The sequence below is a fragment of the Anabrus simplex genome, chromosome 1 (genome assembly GCF_040414725.1).
Source record: "Anabrus simplex isolate iqAnaSimp1 chromosome 1, ASM4041472v1, whole genome shotgun sequence".
In the NCBI taxonomy this organism is placed as follows: Eukaryota; Metazoa; Arthropoda; class Insecta; order Orthoptera; family Tettigoniidae; genus Anabrus; species Anabrus simplex.
The window spans coordinates 18,985,120-18,997,336 of record NC_090265.1 but is presented as its reverse complement, the minus strand read 5'-3'; the positions used below and the strand labels follow the sequence as shown (position 1 = coordinate 18,997,336).

The following is a 12,217-nucleotide window of genomic DNA, read 5'->3' as shown; positions in this document are numbered from 1 at the left end:
TCATTCCAGGGCCTCCAGAGTCAAGGAAAAAGATGTTGACGAGTTAACTATGGAGGGCAGTCATGAGCTACTCAGTACATAGCAGTCATCACCTTTGTTAAAATTATTCCGGTGCTAAGCAATTTCTATCGCCTCACGAATGATTCTAGGTATAAAATGTTTTCCTTTATAAATAACAAAATCATGAGAAATGACAAAACATTTGTAAGGCCTAATGCTTAAATGTACAAAAAGAACTGAATTAATATTTCTGGTGTAATAATGAACAGTAATTATATAAAAAAATCTTTAGTAGGCTACTATATAGCTGTCTAATCCCAAAATAATACTTAGGCCTAAGTGTCATGCTTTGGCCTCTCAGAAATTTGGTCACTTTATACACAGCCTGCATATAAAATGTTTCTAGACCAGTGCGTACAGTTAGACATTATATACAATATTTACATTGTTTACTAATTAATTAATGTGTAACATATATTTCTCATTGCTCATTCATTCCCTCAATCAACCAATTGACAAATCTCACTCACTCATTTAACTTATGTGCTACACCGAACCAGTCTGTCATTCACTCGTGCACACATGAAACATGACAGTTCCTTTCTTTATGCACAATTTAAATTTTGGATGTGGCAAGTTCTTGGCATCCCTGGACAGTGAATTACGAAGCTTTGAAGAGCGCTAATAAAATCCCTTCTGGAAGGCAGAGTAGGTACAAGCAAAAGGCAGAAAAAGGGCAACTGCTTGTCCCATCTGAACCAAACACTACGAAAGCGATAAGCTGTGGAAGGGATCTATTGTTACAGCATAAGAATGGGTTTTCTGGTGAAAGAGCAGGTCAGTTTGTTTGGTTAATGTCTCGATGGAATGGAGCCTTGCTCGATGAGGGGTGGAATGTAGTCAATTAGCTTTCCTATTTAGCACTGTTTTCTCCATCTTACCATGTTCTCTGCTGTTATAGGATGCCAAGCAGATATATACATCAGAAAGTGATACTGAAAAATTATTGAAGCTCACACAAATGGAAAATGCTCATTAGGTTTCCTAAACAACTACAATTGATTTTCTGTCAAGTCAACAATTCAGCACAAACCTATCCACCAGGTTCATTTGGATATCAGACCGATAGTAAACCATAATTAACAAACTTAGAATTCAGACAATTTGCAAAGAATAAATAGGTAGTCAAGAGCTTTGAGTAATATGAAGCCACCATACCATTTCCAACTGAAATCACTAGTGCTAGATGCTGTCTGCAGGTGGTACAGATCCAGGACCTAGTTATTATGACAGAAATACATGGACATAATCAGCAAGGCATTCCAGAGGAAAGTAATGATATACGTGATGTACAAGAAATAAACTTGATATTTCCACCTATTCAATACAATTTTAATGCTGTTATTCAAACAACATCACAGGACTGGTTTCAACACGTACTTGCGTCATCTTCAGCTGTTATCGGAAAATAGCCAACCATATATGTTACGATGTTTTGTGAATTTGCAGAGGTGAAAGAAGGTGCTGGGCGGAATAGGTCTCAACTTACAAAATTGTTAATAAAACTTTAACCAAGGTTATATTTTCTTTTCAAAATCAACAGATAACAACAATAGAATAACAGGTACCAAGTAGCAGGAAAACAATTTAAGAAATTACAATAGTTACAAGACTTGGGCTTCGAGCCCCAAAATTAATTTCTGAGCTCTCAGCTCACCACCACAATAGCTAAAGGGATGAAAACCCCTAAGTACAAGGAGCACTTGCTCCTAATTACAACGTTACGAAAAAAAGAGCAGACCCGCTCTCAATTTGACAAGCCTCTCAAAGGCTACAACAAACTTCATTTCTATCTGCCCTTAAGGCACACCAAGAAACAGTGGTATTTGATACCCAACCTACAGGGCCTTTACATGAGGAAAATAAAACATCAGGTTAAGTTACTGGCCCATAATACAAAATAGAATGGAGGCGAAGCTTGCACTCCAAATACACTCTTGAAACCTACTTGGCACTAGGCTGCTTACGCAAGGGCTAATCCCATACTAAGGAGGTGACACGATAAAAAAACTTTATTACATTACGAAGAGAAGAAAAACGGTTATGAAAACGTAGTCACTTCAAAACAATATGAGTGGGAGCTCGAGAGGGTTAGGCACTCTCTATCCCAATTTATAGTTAAAGAGACAAAATTTTACCAAGTGTCTATTACATTTTAAAGATAGGTTACATGAGAAAAGTTTCAAACCTGCCCCGAGGGTTAAACTGCTGAGCTAGCAAGAAATAAAGTTATTAAACGGCCATTACTTTGTGGATGAACTGCTGCCCGAAGAAAGAGGTGCTTCCCGCACCCTGCTACATAATCACACACTAAGCAAGATGTCGATGAAGTGGCACCGAGACAAGAAAATCAGCAGTTTAAATACCCTCATGGAGCATTCGAGACCTTTCAAGAATGAGTACCCACACCCCCCTCAACTTTATTGGATAGCTTAAAGCAACATCTCCATATCGGAGAAGACATATGTTATTGGTCAAAAATTAATTAGAGAAATTTGGGATTGGCTAAATTCAAAACAAGTGGAAAGAGAAGGGTTATACTGCCAACCCAAAAAATGACTGAAAGAAATTTAACAAAGAACAAACTTATGAATACCAAATTTCTTCAAAAAAAACCAGTTCCTTCACTTCGCACTAGGGTGCACAATTATAGTTCTTAAGTAGTGCCATCTAGAAGAGAATGTCCACACTTCTTGCTACAGAGTAAACAAACACAAATCGAAATAGACATCGTTCAGAACACTTTAAAATTTACAGTAGAGACATCTTCCGAGAAACCTTTGATTTAATACAGTTTTTAAAGTTCAGAGTTTCTCCTGTAGAGAGGTTTCAACTGGCGCAATATTTGAATTCGCGGCGTGGAGGTGTACCGCCCGGTACAGACCTCCCCCCCGAAAAGTCCTTCCAAGGGGTGACACAGGAGAAAACAAAAAATTTGTTACAAAAAGGTCCAAGTTTTGCTGATGAGTTGCAGAATTTAGAAGAGAGAAATCTAATTTTGCGGTAGTCAAAGGTCTCAGAAGTTATTTGATATAAGTGGGATTAAATAAAATCCAGTTTTGGAATTTCTTAGTAGTAGCTTTTGATGAAAGGTCTCTATGGTTGTAGTAGTTGAATTCCAAAGGAAAACTTTAATTTTTGGAAGAAGAGAATTAAAATTTTCTAAGTCCACCAGATGTTGAAGTTGAATCCAAAAACGCCGTAATTGTGGATATGGAATGTTCATGTAGCTGAATAAGTACATTAGTTGTTGATTAAGTTTGACGGCCAGACCAGTCGCCGCTGCTAGTGTCCAGAGGAGGCCGCTCGGACCCCTCAAGTACTCTGAGATACACCTCTCCCGCTACTATGAGAGGGGAAGTAGTGGTGAAGCACGCCGCACACGCGGCGATTGTTTACAGACCGCGGGCAGTTAGCAGGTGGTGCGCCGCACATCAGCCTTGGCCGGAAGGAGGGCTCCGACTCGCCGTACACTGGTTGACTTCACTGGAGTAGAGCGGGCCCGAACTCCAGTGGCGGTACGGCGCCGCATTTAAAGCAGCCTTGGGATGAACCTGCTCCATTATTTGTCCTACTAGATTTGATCAATGGACATTTATTGCGAAGATGGTCTGGCGACCCGCAAGCGTAACATTTACGGGGTGTGACGGGCCGGCAAGGTGGAGGTCGAAAACTACTGGAGGATGGAGGGGGTTCTTTCGCGACACGCAAGGTATCAGCGTATCTAACTCCTTCGGCTGAGACAGCCATAGCCTCTAACTTGGCAAAAGTTTGCGGACGCGATGCAGAACACAAGTATGATCTATAAGGTGGTGAAATTCCTTCCACAATAGCCTGTACAATTTGATCTTCAGGAAAATGTAGAGCAAATACCCTAGTGTAGAACTTAATGTCTTGGATGACGTCTGCCAAATTTTCATCCAACCGTTGTACTCGGTAGTAGTACTTTTGAATGAGCGATGACCCAGCTTGAGCGGGGATAAAATTTGCCAACAGATGGGCATGGAAGTCTTCTATGGATGACTGTTCAGCAATTGCCCTAACTATCTTGTCTGAGAGAACACCAATTGCATAGGGATAAATGATCTGCAAAGTTTGACATGGAGAAAGAGAAAAAACCAGGGCATGATCCTGAAACTCAACTAAAAACCTTAAGAATGAAATTACGTCACTGGTAGAGTTAACAGAAAACTTAGAAATACCTCTGAGCAACATTGCTAAAGGATGGGGCAAACTGCTGAAACCCGGGGACGTAGTAGGAAGGGGCCTAAGTGGCGGAGAAGCAGATTCAGAAGGAGCATTATTTAACACGAAGGGTGGAATGGACGTGCGACGATCGGACACAGTTTCTAATGGGGCAGATGTTCGTTGTGTAGCCTCCGCAGTACTACCTCCTTCCTCTTTAGAGGAATCCTCCCCACTTACGATATTTACTACCATAGGCTGGTCGGTTTTTGGAATAGCAGATCCAGATAACAAATGGCTAACTTTACTAGACATTTTAGACAGGTTTTCAGCAACAGCACTAGCTTCCTTACCCTGAAGGTCATTTAACTTCAAGGACAATAGATCACATACCCTATTATAAAAGTGGCACAATCTGGCCTGTACTCTTTTGAGTTGATTAGGAGATGGATCACTTACTTCAAAAAAACTAACTACAGATGCTAGCTCAGTAGCATTATCAGTGATCGTGGAGAGAGCGTCATCCATCTCTTTTTCTCCCAATCTTTTAACTTATTGGTGTCTATCGCAACCGTGCCTCCAGATTGAACATTCCTAATCGTTAATTCATAGATCAATTCCTCCTTGCGCAAATAGCCGGGATGGAGGACGTTGCGAGAGCCGGACATGATGACTTAAAAATTTTAGAAAAATTAAAAAAAATTCCAGCAACTGAGAAAATTGTTAGAGTTCGAAATGAAAACAATGTTTAGCCATCAAAAGGGACTAAATTGAGACCCATTCAACCACGCTCTGCTACCACTTGTTACGATGTTTTGTGGATTTGCAGAAGTGAAAGAAGGTGCTGGGTGGAATAGGTCTCAACTTACAAAATTGAAGTTAATTTAAAACTTTAACCAAGGTTATATTTTCTTTTCAAAATCAACAGATAACAACAATAGAATAACAGGTACCAAGTAGCAGGAAAACAATTTAAGAAATTACAATAGTTACAAGACTTGGGCTTCGAGCCCCAAAATTAATTTCTGAGCTCTCAGCTCACTACCACAATAGCTAAAGGGATGAAAACCCCTAAGTACAAGAAGCACTTGCTCCTAATTACAACGTTACGAAAAAAAGAGCAGACCCGCTCTCAATTTGACAAGCCTCTCAAAGGCTACAACAAACTTCATTTCTATCTGCCCTTAAGGCACACCAAGAAACAGTGGTATTTGATACCCAACCTACAGGGCCTTTACATGAGGAAAATAAAACATCAGGTTAAGTTACTGGCCCATAATACAAAATAGAATGGAGGCGAAGCTTGCACTCCTAATACACTCTTGAAACCTACTTGGCACTAGGCCGCTTACGCAAGGGCTAATCCCATACTAAGGAGGTGACATGATAAGTAAACTTTATTACATTACGAAGAGAAGAAAAACGGTTATGAAAACGTAGTCACCTCAAAACAATATGAGTGGGAGCTCGAGAGGGTTAGGCACTCTCTATCCCAATTTATAGTTAAAGAGACAAAATTTTACCAAGTGTCTATTACATTTTAAAGATAGGTTACATGAGAAAAGTTTCAAACCTGCCCCAAGGGTTAAACTGCTGAGTTAGCAAGAAATAAAGTTATTAAACGGCCATTACTTTGTGGATGAACTGCTGCCCGAAGAAAGAGGCGCTTCCTGCCCCCTGCTACATAATCACACACTAAGCAAGATGTCGATGAAGTGGCACCGAGACAAGAAAATCAGCAGTTTAATTACCCTCGTGGAGCATTTGAGACCTTTCAAGAATGAGTACCCACACCCCCCTCAATTTATTGGATAGCTTAAAGCAACATCTCCATATCAGAGAAGACATACGTTATTGGTAAAAAATTAGAGAAATTTGGGATTGGCTAAATTCAAAACAAGCGGAAAGAGAAGGGTTATACTGCCAACCCAAAAAATGACTGAAAGAAATTTAACAAAGAACAAACTTATGAATACCAAATTTCTTCAAAAAAAAAAACAGTTCCTTCACTTCGCACTAGGGTGCACAATTATAGTTCTTAAGTAGTGCCATCTAGAAGAGAATGTCCACACTTCTTGCTACAGAGTAAACAAACACAAATCGAAATAGACATCGTTCAGAACACTTTAAAATTTACAGTAGAGACATCTTCCGAGAAACCTTTGATTTAATACAGTTTTTAAAGTTCAGAGTTTCTCCTATAGAGAGGTTTCAACTGGCGCAATATTTGAATTCGCGGCGTGGAGGTGTACCGCCCGGTACAATATATATAAAATTCATAACTTATCTTAAAATGTTTGGTATGAAGACCCATTAAATCTATAATTAAAACCTTTGCTCATAAAAACTATTATGACAAGTAAAGGGCTTGCAAGTCAGTCGTATGATTAAAATTCATTGGTTAACCCTAGAATCATAAACTTTCGTTTCCCAGACTACGAACCCCTGTAGTTTCCGCGGGAATTTCCAGACGCTAATGAACTGTGCCTTCCTCCTCCATCTATTCTTCAACAATCAGTGCTGACGTTGGTTTCAAACATAAAGGTCCAGTTGTTTGTTCGATGCGATATGACCGTTGTCTGAAAGACGAAAGTTTATGATTTGTGAAAGTGTTCGTGATAACGATGATAGAAACAACAGTAGCCACCCAAATATAATTGTTCAAAGGAAAACGATTCTCAGAGGACGAGACGGTCACAAGTGGTCCGCAAGAAAGCCACAAAGGGCTGGAAGCCGAACACCAGCTCGAAATATTATTTATACAAGACAAAGGCCAGTAAATGATGGAGCAAAAGTGGAATGTCCAATTGATGCCTGATGATATGCTAAACCAAATAGTTACTCACACCAATACTGAAATCACTGATAAAAATAAAAAATACCAAAATATAACCTCAACCAATTGCACAACTAATTTAGTACAAATTAAATCTCTCATGGGTCTGTTAGTACTGTCAGCTGCTCAGAAAAGTAACCATGTGAACTCTAAATCATTATTTGACTCTAGTTTCAGTGGATCACGCTATGTATCTTGCAGGTCAAAAGACCGTTTTGACTTTCTTATAAACAGTCTTAGATTTGACGACACAACAACCAGATCTTTGCGTTGTGAACATGATAAGTTTTCACCTATACGTGAGCTTTGGGATCAGTTTGTTTCAGCCTGCACTCGTAACTATATTACAGGAGGTTTCTTGACAGTCGATGAACAGCTGATCGCATTTCGAGGCCGCTGTCCATTTCGCATGTATATGCGCAAAAAGCCCAATAAATATGGGATAAAAATCATTTTATTATGTGATGTTAAAATGAAGTACATGCTCAATGCGTTCCCATACCTTGGTAACGGTACTAATCTAACAATCTCCCTTTGGCCATGTATTTCGTGATTGAAATTACCTGGCCAATACATGGATCAAACAGAAATATTACGACCGACAATTGGTTCACCTCAATTCGTCTGGCTGATTCTCTGCATTGCGACCACAACCTGACAATCATTGAAACAATGTGAAAAGACAAGCCACAGACACTACCAGAGATGAAAACAGTCAAAGGAAGAAAGCTTGCTATTATTTTTTTTAATTTTCTTTTCTTTTTTGCTAGTTGCTTTATGTCGCGCTGACACAGATTGGTCTTATGGTGACGATGGGACAGGAAAGGGCTAGGAGTGGGAAGGAAGCGGCCGTGGCCTTAATTAAGGTACAGCCCCAGCATTTGCCTGGTGTGAAAATGGGAAACCAGGAAAACCATCTTCAGGGCTGCCGACAGTGGGGTTCGAAGCTACTGTCTCCCGAATACTGGATACTGGCCGCACTTAAGCGACTGCAGCTATCGAGCTCGGTGAAGAAGAAAGCTTGGGTCCTCCATGTTTTGTTATGATGGTATAAAAACAATGGTATCCTATAAAGGAAAACCAAACAAGAATGTAATCCTCCTTTCTACATGCCATGAATTAGGAACAATAGCAGCCAGTGGGAAACCAGATATGGCGGAAGACTACAATGGTACTAAAGGTGCCGTGGACACTTTTGATGAAATGTCAACATTGATGTTCTCTTCAAGAAAAACGAGAAGATGGCCAATGTGTATCTTTAATAGTATGATTAATACATCACTTGTCAATGGATACATTATTTATGTGCATAAGATGGTTCAAAAAAGCCAAAAGCCATTTTCAAGGTGAGTATGCAAAGGATATATCCGAAATACTAATGGCTCCAAAGCTGCAAAAGAGACTTCAGACACCAACTTTGAGGCGCAGCCTGAAGAGGACCATCGCTGAAATTATTGGAAAAGATGGCATTTCTGAAGGGCCTCAATCAGGTACTACTGAAGGAAGAAAAATTTGTGCATTTTGTCCAACAAAGAAAAGAAGAATGACCCAATTCTTTTGTAAGACATGCCAAAGGCACATTTGTCTTGATCACCAGGCAAAACAGTGCATTGAATATGCCTATTGAGGAAAAACTGACCAAAGTGTATTGTCATCACTAAGTGTGGTAGTTTTAAGTATAATATTCTGTATTTTGTGTAAAATATTGGGTTTATGCTTATTAAAGTGCTTTTCTTTTTGGTAGTCTGACAGACAAAAATTTATGATTCGTGTTACACTGGAGGGACTTTATGATTCTAGGGTTAAATGATATCCTTATGGACAAGCAGTTGTAGAGTTCTTAAATTTGTTTTGTGACATGAATTATGACAATGCAAGATTACTAGATGTCCTCAGGAAATGTAATGCAATTCAGCTGGGAGCTACTCCCCAGCCTTTTCAAATTCATTTACAAACATCCGCAGAAACAAAAGTCCTTAGTAGGCCTACTGCTTCTGATACTATCAAATTAGTTGTTTCCAAGAAGAGGTTATGATACCAGCTGTGATTTAATAGGGATGGTGATATGCATTTTCCAGTATCGGGAAAAGCCAGGGGAAAGGGCTTGTGTTCACAGCTCTGTGCCACCAACCAAGATGGCAAATGGAACTTTTGGAGCAGGAGGTGCAATTGGAGAATTTGGCAAAATAGGCTAAGACTATCATACAATTAGTATTTCCTACAGCACTCATTTGAAGTACAAGAACTAAGGGGCATATTTTTGTTAGCCTATAAGGATCTAATGACTTTCCTTTCAACATCTTTCATTGTTGATGTTTGGTATGACAAGTAAACCAATTATTACAATTTGCATCATAATTTACACATTGTTACTGGGCAAAAATTATTACGGAGATGAAAGCACTCACAGGCTACGGTAAGCAGGGTTTACTTTGGAACCACCCGCATACCCAACTCGAGTGCGAATGACTCCTTGCATAGCTCCGAATAATGAATCTGGACCCCAGAAACATCCCATTGCAAACGTTGCCTTCTTAGTTGGGACGTCAACATTATGAAGTAAAGAGGACATCCTCTGAAAAAAAAAAAAAAATAACCGAACACGTGTGTTTATGTATCATTAGACAAATAAAACGGGTCAATGAAGAACAAGGTTTCTAACCTCAAAACTTAAACACGCGATACTTACGAGCTGAGTTGCCTGAGACTGGCCCATTAGACGTAAATAGACGAGCGAAACTGAAGTTCAAAACATAAAAGGTAATGGGATTTCGCATGACCCACATGCCAAGAGAAAACTAACGGTGGTCTAAAGAAGACATATGAACCCTGCCCATGGAATAGCGTGAAGTATATTCAACTTGAACTGTGGTGGTCGAACTTTACCGATATTATGTAATATTCATTCAGATCAATATTTCAAATCAACATTAGGTCCTTTTAGGCGTGAAAGAAAATAACAGGTACGCTTAACGATTATGCCCTCATTCTATTTTAGCTTTTTCTTATTCATTTAAGTGCAGACCGATGCTTCCTATTTAGGCAGAAAACCCGCCGCTGTATCGTCTTGAAATTTAAAAAGTTCGTAGGTCAAGACCAATCCCATCATCTGAAGATAATCGTTTGGTAACTGTAGTGCTGCTTCAGTGGCCTACATTATTCTTTCTCGCACACTTTGCTATTCGGTCGCCTGTATGTAGTTTCAAACAAGACCGACTCCAATCCTCAGTCGGTCTTGTTTCAAATAAGTAAGTGGTCATCTTCTTCGCACACTTTTGGTACTGTTATTTTATCTCCGTCGCCGTCCATGTTTTACGCAACGGATACGGATTTGCCCGTTTCTTTGAGCTGACGCACGATACCTGCAGGCTACATCTGCTTATTAACACTTCCATTTAATGATCTTAAGTACGTTCGCATATTGATCAGTTTAGCTGATTTAGGTTTGAAGAAGTCCATGGTTCAGTAGATCTTTAGTCAAGTTTTTAATTTCACGTCGCATTACCGGTTAGCAGTTATAAGATTTTCGGCGACACAGAAGGGAAAGAGCTAGGGCTGGGTAGGTAACCGGCCTTGTTTTTAAAGTACGGCAATATTCCCACATTTGCCTGGTGTACGAAATGTAAAGCCATGCAAAAAAAAAAAAAGTTCAGGGTTGCCGATGGTCGGGTTCGAACTAGTGGTGCGGAGCGGAGCAGAGCAGTTGTGACGTCATCATCCTGTTGTACCGAGTGAATTTACTGTAGCGGCACGTTTAAACACGTTATTGGTAAGACAACGTAAAGGCATTTCACCCGTCTATTCAATGTCCTTTTCTCACACCATAGGCTAACTGTTTTACTGAATACAGCAATGTTGTTTTCTGCTGCAGAAGCCGACCTGCTCATTTCATCCTTGTGATGCCTCTTAATATGATCCTACAAATTTGACACTGGTACACCACTACCCGTCGCGTAAGCCTAAATGCGGCCGCAAATATTGCATTTTGCTGATTTTTATCATCAGTAATTTCAAGGATCTGACATTCATCACACAGTTTTTGTGGCATTTGTGGTACAAATTACTGTAAAAATTTATTTAAGTTCCTTTAAATATTCTAAAAACATGAATACCTTCAACGAGTGGGATTAAATGTAGAACTAATACCACAATTCGTTATCTAATATAGGCCTACTTTGCATTATCTACAAAACACATCAAGCCAAGGATATATAGATGCAAATTTGATAAGCACAGATTGCGTTCTCGAGAAAATAGCAAGAAAAATTTTCTCTTCATACTTGTACCAGTGCTTCCCTTGTGAACCACGTGACCTTCCCATGGTGAGGAGACTTGCGTCTTCCAATGGAGCAGATAGCCGACCCACAGGTGCAACCATTTCGGATGGGTATATGTCGAGAGACAATTGGCCGTGCGGTTAGGAGCGCGCAGCTGTGAGCTCGCACCCGGGAGATAGTGAGTTCGAACTCCACTTTCGGCAGCCCTGAAGATGGTTTATCGTGGTTTCCCATTTTCACAACAGGCAAATGCTGGGGCTGTACCTTAATTAAGGCCACGGCCGCTTCCTTCCCATTCCCAGGCCTTTCCTGTCCCATCGTCGCCATAAGATCTATCTGTGTCAGTGGGAAGGAAGCAATTAGCAAAAAAAAAAAAAAAAAAAAAAAAAAAAAAGAAAAAAAAAAAGGACAGAGACCTAACTAAGGAATGGTTCATCGAAAGCGGGGTTAGCAGCCTTTCGTAAGTTGCAAGGCAGCACTCTGGATGATTGACTGATATGGCCTTATAATAATTCCCAACATGGCTAAGCTGTGTTGATACTGCTACACGGCTGAAAGCAACAGGAAACTACAGCTGTAACTAACTGCCAAGGACATGCAGCTCTCTCTGTATGAATGCTACTCTGATGATGGCTTCCTCCCAGATAAAATATTCTGGAGGTAAAATAGTCCCGCATTCTGACCTCCGACTGCGGACTACATGAGAGGGGGCAATCATCAGGAAGATGGATGCTGACATTCTGCGAGTCGAAGCATGGGATCTTAGAAGTTTGAATCGTTGTAGTAGGTTAGAGAATCTGAAACGGGAGATGGATAGATTAAAGTTAGATGTACTAGGTATAAGTGAAGTACGTTGGCA

At 40.0% G+C, this 12,217-nt stretch overlaps 1 protein-coding gene across 1 annotated transcript in view; it reads right to left on the bottom strand.

Moving 5' to 3' along the window:
* Window positions 1–10,398, bottom strand: part of MsrA (methionine sulphoxide reductase A) — an 80,414-nt gene extending 70,016 nt beyond the window's left edge. Inside the window, exons 1-2 of the mRNA XM_067155649.2 lie at window positions 9,771–10,398; window positions 9,490–9,656 (exon numbers count right to left, since the gene is read on the bottom strand). Coding sequence (XP_067011750.2) covers window positions 9,490–9,656; window positions 9,771–9,797 — 194 coding nt within the window. The 5' untranslated portion in view covers window positions 9,798–10,398. The remainder of the gene's footprint in view (window positions 1–9,489; window positions 9,657–9,770) is intronic.
* Between the last annotated feature and the right edge of the window lie 1,819 nt (window positions 10,399–12,217).